Below are 15,074 nucleotides of genomic sequence, written 5' to 3' on the forward strand. Positions count from 1 at the left end.
ATCTTTATTTGTAAGTAAGCCTCTTTGAGGCTTAGGCCAGCAGTTATGCTTTAGAAACTCAGCAACACAAAAACTGAGCTGAATTCCTGTATCAACACTTTAATGGTCAAGAGTATGACTACTACATAGTACAGTGGTACCTTGGGTTACGAACTTAATTCGTTCCAGAGGTCCATTCTTAACCCAAAACCATTCTTAACCTGAGGCGCGCTTTCGCTAATGGGGCCTCCCGCTGCTACCGCACGATTTCCGTTCTCATCCTGGGGCAAAGTTCTCAACCTGAGGTACTACTTCCGGGTTAGCGGAGTTTGTAACCCAAATTACCCCGAGGTAATTAAAATATATGTTCAGTGTACCTCAAATTCCAAATGACAAGTGGTTTCAGACACTCAATTGGCTTTACCATTGCGCCAGCACAGTTCCAACTTCGCTGCTGCCCTTCCCCACCCAGATATACAAGAACAGCACTGTTGGGAGGGAGACCCTGAAACACCACCATGCCTGCCTTTCACCCAAGATAAACATTGAATTCACTCTATTTAGAGTGGAGACCATGCAGTCACCTTTCAGCAAACTAGGTACAGTTGTTCCAAACTCTGGTAGATTAGCTTGCTACATGATTAGCTTGCTACATGGAAATATCCCAATCATATATCATAATTAGCACAAGATATTGGATCCACTAACCCAAACTTCAGGACTTATTTGGCATTTAGAGGATCCTATATTTATATCTTAAACATTGCAGCTTGCTTGTCAGGCAGTGCAAGCAGCAATTTAGCATTGCAATGGAGGGTTTTGCCATTTGGAGAAAGCCAGAGATATTAAACATTCTATATTCTTCCTCTTGTATATATTAAACATTCTTTATTCTTCCTGTTGCATATAAAAGTAGTATCTCTCACACACAAAGCACAGTTCAATGGAAACATGTACATTTTTAGACAGATGGGTCATACAGTTAAACTTTAGAAATGTTGTTCTGTAATTCTGTATAGTAACCCATCAGTTCAGGCAGCACACAATGGTGTGATTTCTACTGGCTTCAGGTAAAGTAAAAAAACAAAAAAACAAACCCTAATATTGGTCTTGCAATTTGCATCACTCTCTTGATTGCTAGCCTTGGGCAAGAACACATACATGAAATATTTGATCCTATTTTAATTTATAGCAGAAGATGAATCACCAACAGTCCCAGCAAATGGGTTTTTTCTGCCAATAGATTTGGTAGAGTTCTAAAATTGCTTCATGTTTCAACTCCCAGTGATCTGTCAGGCACAGCACTCTGCCCAGTTCTCAATGGAGGTCTATAGGAAGTCTTACAGGAACATATTTATACCTGAAGTTGCCCATTCTTCATCAGGCCACAATTATATTTTCTTATTCACAATGTCTTTTAGCAGCCAATTCCCACCAGGCTTCACCACCACCTTTTACCAAGCCCAGTCATGGTCCAGAGATATAACTTGAACAGCTCACTTCAGACAAGGTCCCATCTTCTTTATGAGATGGGCTGAAACAGAAATTTAAGCAGTCTTCTGCCAAAGGAGTATTGTCCATGCCACAAGCCTCCAAAATCACAAGAGGAGCAGAGATCATGATCTTCATCCAAGGTCAATGGTAAATTTCCAGGAAATATAAACTGGCAGCCAAATTTTTTCTCAGAAGGGCCCCATAATCTACCTAGGCAGTAAAGCTAGAAAAGCACAGGGTCCACAATAAGGTAAAAGTGGTTTCGTTTAAGATGAGGTGGAAACAAAAATCCTTAAATTTAAAAAGGAACAAATGTGTGGGCTGGGCATGGGAGAGAGCTGCTCTAAGGAGCAAGATTTTGCTTGTGCAGCAATGTTGGCAGAGTGCACTCAAGGCAGCTAGAATCCAGTTAGCAGCAGAGCTGGCTTGTGGGAAATTGGCTCAGTTCAGAGAGTAGCTCATTGGGGCAGCATGCAGCAGACAGTCATTGCCACTTGTAGATCTTCACCATCTTTTCTGTCAAGGTAGCCAAGAAGCTGTTGCGGTTCACCTCATAAGGGCAGACATCTAACACAGGAAGGTCAGCAGGGAGTTTCTGCAGCAGGGAGCCACTCCCTGCATCCCAGAGCTGCGGGATAAACAAATAGAGTCACAGCTTATCAGGAATCCTGTTGCATAAAAATACAGCTCTAGCTGTTACTAGTTGGGATATAGCAAGGAGACCAGTTACAAAAGTATTAAACTGTTACTTTCCCGTACATTGGCAAGCAGCCAAACATCACCACACATTTTGGGTGGATTCAGGGTGAGCAAGTGATTAGTGGTGTAATGCTAAGGACATCTCTCTTTGGCTCTCCCTGTGTACAAGGAGGAGTGGTTGCAGCCCTGGCACAGAAAACATGCATGTCCATACCCAGAGTCAAGCCTCAAGGAAAGTGAGAAAAGGGAGGACAAGAGAGCCCCATGTCCATATAATGGAAATGGCACTGTGATTGCCGTGAGGAAATGCTCCAAAGAGGCAGATACAGGCTATACCAGTGTCTCAAAACAGAATTTTCACTAAAACAAGGGCTCAAGTCTTTTCTCAATGACCAACCCGGCATTAAGCTCTTTGGAGCTGCATAGCCTTAAAAACATAGGAAAACAATTACTCAAGTACCCTAACCACCACCTAAGCTTCCAGCATTTTAGACTATTAACACAGAGCCGGACACAACATCCTACAAAGAACAAAAAATGGTACCATGGCAGAGTTTGATGCTTCATCTCCAGCGCACACAAGAATACTGCCATCATCTTCAGGACTCTGGAAGATGGCATTTTTGGTCAGGAGTTTGCACGATGGACCCGCAGTAAGAGTTTGAACTGGACGACATGAACAGATCACATCCTCAGTCCCATCAGTCAGCTGAGTAGAGGTCAGCTCCATCACCACACACCGTAAACAGTTGTTGTTTCTATCTGTGGGATGAAAGTGAAGAGCTTTCCAGGGGACAGGTAGGTATCAAGGTATCATAGGAAGATATCAAGACAAACACTGTACTCTGGTTTAAGTGCAGCCCAGAGGCCATTGCCTGACCGCTTCACTCACTGCACATGGCAACTACCCCATTTCCTTAGGATACTACTCCTTCGCAATCCCTTCCTTGCATGTCATCCTACGTAAGCAGGGGTGCTCATATTGCACATCAGGTCCCTCTTGGGAGCTGCAAAGTTCTAAGGAGGGATAGACTCCTGAAGTAGTTGGCACTTACCCTTCACCGGGGTGGAAATAATGCCCCCAGTAAAAGTTCCATATTGTATTTGGGGATGGGAGACTGCACCCTCTATGCCCCATCATCTTGAAAAGATTTGGGAAGACTGGGGCACAGAATAACTGGTGCAGCATTTTAGATGCAGGCCAGAGGTATCCTCTTCTCTTTTAATGTGTGTGCAAGAGAGACGCCAACAACAAACATGGTAAGTGGTTTCTGTCCACACAGTTGTAACTGTGTCCACATTTAGGGTGAAAGGAATCCCAACACTGCATAAAAATAGCCCTGCCCTGATGTCTACACATCACAACTTACTGGGTCTGAATGTTGCAAGGCAGTGCCGTGTGCTGGCCTCTGTCTGAAGGTCAATGCAACCTCCAGGCTCCAGGAGGAGGTGGTGAGGCCGGTAAGAGCCACTGGCCTTCTGTTCCCAAAAGCAGGCTCCCTCCAGTGTCCCAGATACCAGTCCACCATAGGGCAGTGAGGCAGAGGCCATTCGGGGAAGATACGATAAGGACACCACAGGGCACCTGTGCGGGACAGAGGAAAGAGCAATAACCAACAATGTCAAACCATTCCACTTTCCCGACTCATTTGCTGTTGTGAGTCTGAATGAGCATGAGTAAGAAAGGATTTCAAAGAGAACTGGAGAATCACTCTCACTTCTACATACCATTGGCCAAAAGAACTGGTGCTATGACTGAAATTCTATTAATATTTACCTCTGAGTAAGCACCACTGAACACTGCACAATTGACTTCTGAGTAAGAAACAAACTGAGCTCCATATCACCATGACTGTTCACAACCCCAGAAAAGAACAAGGTAGAAGTCAATCACTGCAGGCAACATTGCAAGTATGACAATCTCTCCAGGGCTTACCTAGAATCATAGAGTTGGAAAAGACCACAATGGCCATCGAGTCCAACCCCCTGCCAATGTTCATTCCTATTCCTCATCCACAGAACTGACTGAAAAATACACATTCTGAGAAGTCTTAGTGCAATGCATTAAGGACTGGAAATTGGTCCCAGACAAGTTTTATCAGGCTAAACCTCTGCCATTAGGCCACTCTCCCAAGCTCAAAGGTCTTCGTTCTGGGTTACAGTGGGGAGGTAATCAGCAACCAGAGTAAAAGTTAGTGTTCTGCAAATTCTGTGCCAGAAAAGATATACCAATAACACATGGCGTGCAAATTTTAAAGTTCTACAGGCGCTGATCATCCTTCATCTGCTTCAAAGTCCTCTACAGTCTTAATTCATATGCTCAAAGGACAACCTAACTGTATAAAGCAGGAAAGTGATACCTGGACTTCTGTGGAGCAAGCTCCTGGACATGAGAGCTTGTGTCCCGCAGGTCATACACCAAGACAGAGCCGTTGACCAAGCCAGCATAGACATAGTTGGTGTCATCCAGGCACCAGCTGCAGCTCCAGACAGGTCGACCAGTATTGTATGTCTGCACAACGGTGTTTGTAGTCAAGCTGAGGGAAAGTTAGCGGAGCTTTACATATCAAAGTAGTCTCCCATTGAGGACCTTAGCACTTCTGCACATGGCCCACGCTATCCAGCAGATACCCAGTTGTGGGCAGAACAGCACAGTTCAGACAAAGCTGCTCTGCAGGAGCCAGGCAATACTTCCAGAATAAGATCTTTACACAATCTCCTGGACCACAGAGAAAGGAAGCAGGCATCATAACCATCACTACTCACCTGGTAAGCTTGAGGGTATGGTCTAAAGCAGCAGATAAGAGCAAGCCATCTGCACGGTTGCTGAAAGCCAAGCCCCGGATCTGCTTGCTGTGGATGGGGACATATTGGCTGCTCTTTGAGTTGACAGCACTCATCATCTTAATTCCACAGCCTGAGACACAAAGCAAACTGATCAGCAGAAAGCCCACCCTACTAGAGTCCAAATGCTGCAATGTCTGTCCTCTTGATTGACCAAGGCAGTGAAAAAAACCATTTCCATCATAAAACGTAGGGACTTGCTTCAGCAGGCAACTCACCAGGAATGAGGGTGCTTTGTGGAGATGGCTGTGACACTACAAGGCAGCTCAGTGGGTCGCAGTATGCCATAACCCGGCAGTTGCCCACCTGAGACACTAGGGTGGCCCTCTCAAAGTGGTACTTGTGCTGGCCCTGGCTGGAGGAGAGGCAGCCTGGAAAGCATGAGCGAGAGTTGCTGGGCTGCTGAGAGGAAAGGGTGTTGTGGCGAGCCATCAGGGCCTTTAATTCCTGTAGAATGGAAAGCAGGAAAATGAGGCAAAGAAAGCATGTGCAGAGCTGAGAGCACTGGATGTTTCCACAGGCAGAACAGTAGTAAAAGTCAGGAGCAACTTGTTCTGGGTTGTTGTTTCTTTACTGCTTTCGTATACAACTTGGCTATTTTTTGCTTGTAGAGCCCTTCTAATGCCCAACCATCTCATCCCCCAGCTAAAATATAGCTGGGATATCCTACCCTTCAACTTGTCACTTTTCATTCTGCAAGGTGGTTCCTTAGCTGAGCTTGCCTTAGTTTTTTCACTATTTCCTGCAAGATCCAATTTCTATTCCTTCCTGTGTCTGTTTCCTCTCCATGTATTGATGTGATGAGTGTCTGGAGGATGCAGGCTGGGACAAAGAAGAACGCTGTCTCAGAACAGTTCTGAGAGGTTTTCTCTGGGGGTATGTCAGGGGATGTCTTGTGTGGGTCCCCATTCAGATTTTTTTGTGCTCTGGAATAATGCTCTGGAAGTTTTCTGAGTTATACAAATTCACTGAGGGTATATAAAATTTACCCGATTAGAGTTTTGATTTGGAATGTTTTTGTGACTTCTTTCCCCAAATCACAAGCTTTGACATACAAACTCAAATCAAGAAATGAAACTGGGCCAGGGTGACGACCTGGGCCCCAGATTTTGGGTGCCCAATGGCACCCACGACGTAACGTTACACCATGATGTCACGTTACAGCAGCGGAACGTTTCTACCAGAAATCACGTTTGGAAGCCTGGCAGGGTCTCAGAGGTCGCCTCAGAGGTTGCATTGGAGCCCCACAGTGTGGGTGCCATGCCACCCAGGGCCCCCTAGAGTTGGCGTCAGTGAACTGGGGTGTCCTATTATCCTGTCCATCATTAGCAGAGAGTGAGAGAAAAGGCCATGAAGATAGCGCATTTCATTTTCTTGTACATGGGAAGGGGATTTAGAAGGTTCTGCATGAACAGGATACAGCTAAACCTACCTGAACTTGCTGCCGAAGTTTACTGCATTCATCTGTCAAGACCTGCAGCTGGAGGCGGCTCTGTGCGGATTCCAGCTCTGCCTTCCTTCGTAGCATTTGCTCCTTCTCTAAAGAGCTGCAGGAGAAAATTACAACAAATGCAATTAAGAAAGCTCAGGAGCCAACCCATCTCTCTCCCACTGATGAGTAGAATTAGTTTTCTACTCTATTTTCCTGCCTGCCCAAAAACTTTTAGAGACATAATAACAGTCTCTTGAATTTAGACAGAGACATTTAAACAGTAATATTTTAATTTCAGAATAACCATGAGAGATTCAATAGAAATTGCATCTCATTTTATCTTAAATATATATACTAGTTTTAAAAAAAAAAGTTACAGAAGCAGGCATATATCTTCACAGGGACACCCAAATGCTGTACCTATCATACCTACCTAACAAAGCAAGCCCTTGAACTAAAGCCTGGTGTTAGGACACAAGTATCTTCTCACACAGATGCTCATCTGACTCAGCTGAGGCATAGTGATAGTTTGCCAAGACAGGTCTTTATGCCAGGTACTGCTACCCTCAAACTTATAGGAGGAAAGTTGTGAGTATATACCTTTTCATGTGTTCCTGTTCACTGGTGTCCAGCGCTTTCAGGGTACGAGCATAAAGGACTACTATATCCGAGCGCTTGGCTTTCTTATTACACTAAAAAATGAAAAAATGTGAACATAAGCCAATTTATTGGTTACAAAGGACATCTACTGTGCTGCTATTAATTTCTCATGACTGCTACACAAACCAAGTGGTGATACTGCTTTTCAAATAGATCTCTTTGCAAAAGCATGGGTGAATGTATACAGGGTTGGCTTGCTGAGAGACTTGCCTTATCTCAAGTAGCTCTCCAGAACAATCAGTGGGACTCCCCCAAACATGCAAAAGTGACCTGCTCAACATCATGCCCAAGCATCTCCCCTCAAAGTTTCCTTGTGCCGACAGGTAGTCTTGCTGACCTGACTGATCCCAGGCAAAATCCCTGAACTTAGCCAACAAAGCAAAGACAACAACTGAAAAAGGTAAACAGCACCTTACTACCACCCGTCAAAAATCCCATTGTCTCAGGTGGAAGTTCTACCACTGCTCTGTCACCAAATATGATGCACAGCAGCTGCTGCCAACTTGGTGTTCTCCAGAAGTTTTGGATTACATAACTTCATTCAGACTTAACCAGCACATCCGTGCTAGCTGGCACTGATAGGGGATTTGTAGTCCAAAACATATGGAGGGCACCAAGTTGGCAAATGCTGATAAAAATACTCTCCTCACAGGAAGAGTTTGACCAAAGGGAAGGACAACTTGCTGCAACTCTGGCTAAAGTGCTGTTTGAAGTCCTGCAATCAGTTTGAGTGCCAAAACAAGGAAGAGGGCATCCAAAAATGGAACACAGCTCAGGGAAGTGCAAAGAAAAACACAAGAAGGTCTACAGAAGACAAGCCAAAAGAGGAAGAGCTTACAGGAAGATGGCATGGAAAGTAATGCAGAAAGGGAGAATTGAAAAAAGGAAAATAATGTGGAGAGAACTGTTGCCCACAAATTTTACCAAAGACAGGAAAAGAATAAATGGGTTTCAGAGAGGAAGATTTAGGTTATGCATCAGAGAGGAGAAACAAAATACCCTTCCAAGCTTTTACCTGTGGGCATTTGCCCACTTGTCCCTTCAGCCATCTCTCAATGCAGCTATAGCCAAAGAGATGCCCACACCGCAGTGCAGAAAGACGGTGCTCCCCAGCATTTGTCCACTCTTCAAAGCAGATGGCACAGGTATCTCCACTCTCCTCTTCCTCACCCAGAGGAGCCAGAGGAGCAGCTAGGTGAGTTCTCTTTAATGGAGTTGTCTGAAACAAGAGAACATGGAAAAGGTCAAGCAAATGCAATCTTGGTTTGTCTTTTTTTCCCCCCAATTATTTTTATTAAGTTTCCATTTGCCAAATTAAACATATCATACCAATTAGTCCAAATTATATCAATACACATCATAAAGTCCAAATGTTTTCCAAATTAAATTTTTTTTTTGTGGGGGGGGGGTACCCATGCTCCTCGATCGTCAGGAATCCAAAGATCCAAATTCGTGCTGCTTTGCTTACTGCAATGATGCTTCCAGTCCCATCTTCTCATATTTGTCATTTATTCATTTTCCTTTTCTGTCACCTCCGAGTTTTCTCCACAAGTGGATTAAAAGGAACAGTCTTATTTTGTCTGTGTGGGTTTTATAATGCTCTCTCATATGTCCACAAATCCAACCATCATGTTTTCGAGCAGACACTCCGTCCTGTCGTTCCGGTGAAATACAGTCTAAATGTCCACTCGTTTACTTTCCAGACCCACTGCCTCATAATTAGTCTTCCAGGAGGATAACAGCCCTTTCTGATTTACGATTCCAGCCTGATATCCAAACGGCTCTTCCTCCCTAGACCATCCATCTTGCCGCCGAGATCTGCCTACGCATCGAAGCATTTCTTACTGCGTCACTGAGAGAGACTCACTTGTTTCCAAATCTTTCACAGACATATAATTTTTTCCACACAGTTCATTTTCACTCCCACTTGTAAATTAGTCGTCGAGACGGTTTTTTGAGGGGGAGGGTTATCAGGTACTCACATAAAAATAAAATAAAAAAGTCTTTCCCCCCCCCCTCTCGTACCGTCCACATACCAAAATGTCAGCAGTTCTCTGGTGTTATCTCTGTTCCTTTCGTCCTTCGGTCTCGATCTTCTTCACTCAGTGGTAAATTTATTAGCAGATAAAAGCATTCCTGATTTCTCTTGAAGCATGTGTGTTTATTCGTCCAATTCTTTTCTTCTTTTTAAACATCGCAGCCAGGCTCGCTCCTGAAAGAAGCTGGCAGGGAGCTCCAAGCTTGCCTGAGGGCTTTCCACCTAGTGCCTCTCACCCCCTCCTTCATCCGAACTTGGGGGTGATTTATGGCAACAGCCAAGGGAGGCTGATGTACTCCCCATATCAGCCTCTAATTACCTCTTGCAAGCTGGACAAGATGTTATTAGCAGCCATCTTTCAAGGCGCCCCTAGTGGCCCCCGGTGCAATCTTGGTTTATCTTAATTGGCTGCACACCCTCCACAGCACACACCCAATCATTCGTACCTTCTTCTGGAGGGTAGTGGCACCTCTAGCATCAGGATGCTCTGGCCCAACAGAATCCCCTCCAGGAGGCTCCATTTGGGTTGCATCAGAAACTGCAGGGGAGAAACAAAGGAATAATTAATATAGGAAGAGATGGGGACAGGTTGTATTTAGTGCCACATAAACAAAAACTCTGTAACAAATTGTTAGCATTTAGAAGGGAAGTTCAAAGTGACTGAACACAAAGCCACTGCTGTCTAAGAAATAAAGAGAAAAGAGAGCAGCTTTTTCACCAACATAATCCTTCAAACTATGTTAACAGGAGGCAATTTAAAAAAAATAACTTGGCAGAAAATAGTAAAATAACTCAGCCAGCAAAACACCCTCTGCAAATTCCAATGGTGGCTTCCCAGCACAAACCCCTTCCACCTATGTTCACAACTGGCTTGTTCCAACCTTCCTTTCTTCCCTCATTTCCCAAGATGCCCCACCTTTGTTCCTGCAATTTTACTATCCTCATCTGCTCTTTTTACAAAACTTCCAACCTTCTCTTGCTGTTCAGAAAAGGGAGTAACATGCACAAATAAAATGTATATGGTACCTGAATTTCCCCTATAAACCCCTTCTCAAAATTCCTCTGTGAAACCCTTTTTGTGTATGTGTGAAATAAATTAAATAATAAGCATGCCTATTTGCATAACAGAACCTCAGTTTGACATTTAACAAGGTTTGTACAAAGATTAGAAAACAGCTTTCAATTATTCAAAGACAGCAGGATACACTGGCAAAGTCTGGCCTTGGTTCAAGTCTCTGCAGTCATGAAATAAACGGTATGGTCAGGCCCAAGTCATCCTCTCCCAACCTAGCCTACCTCTCAGAGTTGTTATGAAAATACAAATGTCATAGACTCTGAAGTAAGCTGCCCTTAGCAGAAGGTAATGAATACAGTCATACCTCGGGTTGCAAACGTGATCCGTGCGGGAGGCACATTCGCAACCCGCAGCACCGCGTCTGCACACGCACATGACGTGATTCGGCGCTTCTGCACATGACGTCATTTTATGCTGTGCATGCACGAGTGCCAAAACCCGGAAGTGACCCGTTCTGGTACTTCCGGGTTCGGTGCAGTCCGCAACCCAAAAACGTACAACCCGCAGCGTTCACAATCTGAGGTATGACTGTAAACAAATAGATGGTTGTGGTCAAATTAGGCAATGCATCATGAGCCATTTCTGAAGTTTTAGGCCCCTTTAAAGAACCAATACAAACCTCCCAAGTTGGCTGGCCCAGGTACCTCTTCAAGGGCACCCACTGTCTCCTCTTCCTCTTCAGTGGAGCTGCTGCTGCTGTTACTCTCAGAATCACTTAGAACTACAGTTTCATCTGAGCTGTTCCCACTGTGACCTGCTAGGATGTGTGATGCTGCTGTCGCTTGTGTCCTGTTGATCTGGAAATAACTGTCTAATGGTGCTGTGGACCTGAACATCCAAAGCATAAATTTTCATTAGAAAATGTAAGATGGAAAGAAGAACATGACCCATCCATTTCCAAGCCACAAACTTCAATAATTTACACATCTGTCTCTCCCCCTCCGCCTCAGAAGCCACAACTTTTCATTAGATTCTAAATCAACTTTTCATAATGTGCTACCTTCCATCAACATGAACATTGCTCTGTAAGTTGAGCTAGCAACTCTGTAGCCAAGTGTAGCTCAACAAATTCCTAAACACTGCTCATCCTTCCACCCAATTCTGTGAAGTGCATCTTCTCTCCCTCAACTATCTCCCATCCCAGCAGGTCCTTGTACAAAATGGGTATTTGGGTTTGCTTCCTCATCCCTTTCTTTTTGGTGCTAAGTCTTTAGATGGTAAATTCTGAGGGCAGGGGCTGGAGTTTTGGTTTTTTAACTGAAAGCTACTCTGAGAGCTGGGTAGAGAACACATGAAACAAGCAAACTACTCTGCATGCAAAGCACAAGCTCCACCACCAAGCTAAGGCCCCACGTGAGTTTATCTAGAAGCCAGCTTACAAATATCAGCTGCCTCCAGGATCTGCTTCCCACATGATCCCCCCCAACAGGAACCTCCTTGGAAGATCAACCCTCCCACTGACAGATGCTCACCTCACACACACCCAAGATCCACCCCTCACATACACTTTGTCAGGGACCAACTTTGCAGGATCTGACCCCCACTCCAACAGGCCCCCATCTGCAGTATCCATTCCTCACAGACAGCAGCTTCCCTTCACAAACACTCGATATCCCCTTCTCTGGGTCTGAGAAGCCCCCTTCCCCCACTGTAACAGTGACCCCAACAGGAGCCAACAATGCGTACCAAGGATTCAGCCCCACCTGGTACCTCCTTTCTAAACCTTTCAGAAGTCTACTTATTTTAAATAGCTGCCCCATAGCAGGAGGACTCAAGGAAGCCAGTGTGGTTAGTTAAGAGTGTTGGACTAAGACCTGGGAGATCAAGATTCCAATCCCCACTCAGTCATGAAGCTCACTGGGTGACCTTGGGTCAGTCACAGCATCTTAACCTACCAGGGTCACTGTAGGAGAGGGGTGAACCATGTACTCCTTGGAGAAAAGGATGGGATATAAATGCAAGCTCTTCTACTGACCTACTACTTAAGAAAGCTGTTGAAGCCAGCCAGATGAAGATATTAGTTACCAACCTGGCATCCACGTGGTTGCAATTGGACCCATGCCAGTAGGAAAATGCACCTGGCTATCACAATTTCTATCACAACAAAGCACATGCTCTACCATGGGCATAGCCAGGGGGGGTGCAGGGGGCAGCTGTCCCCCACTACATCAAGTAAATAAATAAAAATACTTAACTGACCATTTGCATTGCAGATAACTCCGTTCTGCCCCCCCCCAACAAAAAGACATCCCCCCTCAAAAAAATCCTGCCTATGCCTATGTGCTCTGCCACTACACTATGACAGTGGTGTAGCCCATTCCCCTTCAGGAACACAGAGAGAAAAATGTGAGGGGCCTCTTGTTTACAAATACCAGCTGCCTTCAGCATGTGCTCCAACAGACACCACCTTCACATATCCTCCCAGAACCCATCTGCTGCTCCAATAACCAACCCTGCAAGCTCCACGCCGCCACCCCCATCCTGACATGTGTTCCCCCAGGATCTCTCCTCCCCAACCGTGACAGATACTCCTTCACGCACCCACCTATTATCCATCCCCTGGCTCTGAGAAGCTCCTTATATGACCATCACACACTCATACACTTTTGACAGGTGACTTCCCTCGCTTAGCAACCCTCCTTGCTCTGACAGGTACCCCCTCCACTCACTCACATACCCACACCCATGACCCACAGGTACCTCCACCACCCCACCCCGCAAGATTCACAAAATCCACAACCCCTGCGAAAGGCCCCCATTCCCTTCACCCACCCCAGAATCCACTCCGTGGCTCCCGAGGACCCGCCTCCTCCTCCTCCGTTCTGACAGCCACCTGCGCCCGAGAAGCCTAACAGCCTTCCTTCCCCAGGGTAGGGAACGCGAAAGGCCTCTTGTTTACAAACCGCAGCTGCCTCCAGCACTTTCCCTCGCTGCCTCGCTCCGACCTCCGCGGGGCCCACCACGCCCAGCCCCGTTTCCGAGGGGCTCCCCTCCCCCAGCCTTTCGTTCTCTCTCAGGCCCCACGGTCACTCTGAGAAGCTCCCCACAGGATCCGAGCCCTTCCCCAGCCCTTCCTCACCTGGCTCGGGAGGCCCGTTGGGAGGAGGAGGAGGAGGCGGCGGCGGCTGAGGCGGCGCGCGGTCCCTGCTGCTGCTGCCGAGGCGGGTTCCTCCTGGCTCGAGGCGGCGGCGGCCTCCGCGACTCGCGCTCCCCAACGAAGGCGCCCCATGATGAGCGAGAAGCCGCCGGCCGAGGCGCCCCGGACGTCGAGGCGTCCCCGTCTGCCGCGGCCGGTTCCTGGAGGCGGCTGGCGGCGGCGGCTGGCGACTCGGGCTCCTCGGCCGCCGGCGCGAAGTCCACGTCCATCGCTTCCTGGTGGGACATGTCCTCCCCTCAGAGGGGAGGGAAGGGACCCAAGCGTCCGGGCCTGACTCTCCCTCAACTGCAGTCGCTCGAGCGCCCCGCCGCTGCTGCTGCTCCGCCTCCAGCTCCCGCGGCCCCTATTGGTCGTTCGTTCAGCCGCGAAAGGCCGAGCGCGAAAGCAGGCTTCGGCTCCTATTGGGACAGAGCAGAGCGTACGTCGCATTTCCATTGGGCTACACGTCTGTCAATTTTGGAGAGGGAGGGAAACGCTTCTGAAGGGCCCCGCCCCCTGCGAGCGGAAGGGAAAAGTTGAGGTCGTAATTGGCAAGGCGCATGCGCCGAAAGGGTTCAAAGACTTTACAACTGCAACAGCCATAGGCGGGGCGGGACTTCCGGTTTTTGACCCGAAGCGTCAAGTGACAGCTCTTCACAGCATACAATGGGGAAAATGCACAATTTTACCATAGTTCACCGCAGTGCATTGTACTGTACAAGCAAAGATAAATGTCGGCCCTTCTTCTGGCTCAGATCTTAATGCCACAAACCCACACTAGAAGTAATATGAGAAAAGGGAGCGGAAGGGTATTATCTGTTCAGAACCAAGCTGAACCTGTCACGTTCCCGATCAATTATAGCCTGTACCAGCAAGGCTAAGGTCTCTCCCCCCCCCCCCCCAATTTACTTGGTCCATGGTCCAGCGACACATGAAACCGGCCCTTGAGATTTTAAAGCAAAAACGGGGTCCAGCTGAAGCATGTGAGCAACCCAACAATTGAAAACCTGCAAAATATTGGGTCAATATTACCATATGGAGAAGGGAGGGGTCTTCCCAGATGAGCGTGTGCTATAACATCTTTATTCCATTTTGTACCTTTGTTTATTTCTGTTTGCTATTCTGTTTACCTTGCTAAGTTTGAAGCTGACAGGGCATGACTTTAGTGATAAATAGCTAACCAATTATCTTGCATGCTTCTTGAATCATGACTTTCCCTCTGGAAGAAGATTCCAATGTCTGCAGAACTCCATTTTTTCCTACAGAAGATGATAAACTTTGCTGGTAGCATAGATTAGTGTGCTGATCTTTAGATTAAGTGTTAAGATTTCAGGGTACTTACTCATACATTCCAGGACATGTTTAAGGTAAGGAATATTAACAGAATCACTACAATTCATAATGGGGGGTTTTATATCAAGTTATGCCCACTGCACTGATGCCATAAATAAACCAAAGAAAAAGTTCAGATTGGTACCCATCATTGCAGCATCTCCATCAGAGCACTGGGCTCTATCCACTCCAGTGCTACTGCATCTATTTTATTTTTATTGTTGTCGCTGATGCCAAAAATAAGTTGGGTGGGGGGAGTGGCAGAAAAAATTGCACGGGAGGCCAGCTCAAGGTCAACCGCCCCCAACTTATTTTAGTCTTTTCTCATAGGACAGTATTTTGATTGCCCTCTTACATGCTTTTTCTGGCTCCATATCATCCTTTA

At 46.4% G+C, this 15,074-nt stretch overlaps 1 protein-coding gene across 2 annotated transcripts; it reads right to left on the reverse strand.

Moving 5' to 3' along the window:
- Positions 1-847: 847 nt before the first annotated feature.
- RFWD3 (ring finger and WD repeat domain 3) lies at positions 848-14,987 on the reverse strand. 2 transcript variants are annotated; one of them, XM_083452885.1, is made up of 12 exons: positions 13,301-14,987; positions 10,841-11,049; positions 9,593-9,684; positions 8,124-8,327; positions 7,049-7,140; positions 6,449-6,563; positions 5,235-5,463; positions 4,939-5,089; positions 4,533-4,709; positions 3,543-3,757; positions 2,717-2,934; positions 848-2,101 (listed from the first exon to the last, which is right to left on the reverse strand). In XM_083452885.1, exons 1-12 carry the CDS (start codon positions 13,603-13,605, stop codon positions 1,958-1,960), a joined length of 2,151 nt encoding a protein of 716 aa, XP_083309011.1. In that variant the 5' UTR covers positions 13,606-14,987; the 3' UTR covers positions 848-1,957. The 2 variants fall into 2 exon arrangements, with proteins under 2 accessions (XP_083309011.1, XP_083309012.1); XM_083452886.1 differs by having other exon boundaries at positions 848-2,580; positions 2,645-2,934.
- Positions 14,988-15,074: the final 87 nt, after the last annotated feature.

This window comes from Podarcis tiliguerta, assembly GCF_965153285.1.
Source record: "Podarcis tiliguerta genome assembly, chromosome: 8".
Lineage (NCBI taxonomy): Eukaryota > Metazoa > Chordata > Lepidosauria > Squamata > Lacertidae > Podarcis > Podarcis tiliguerta.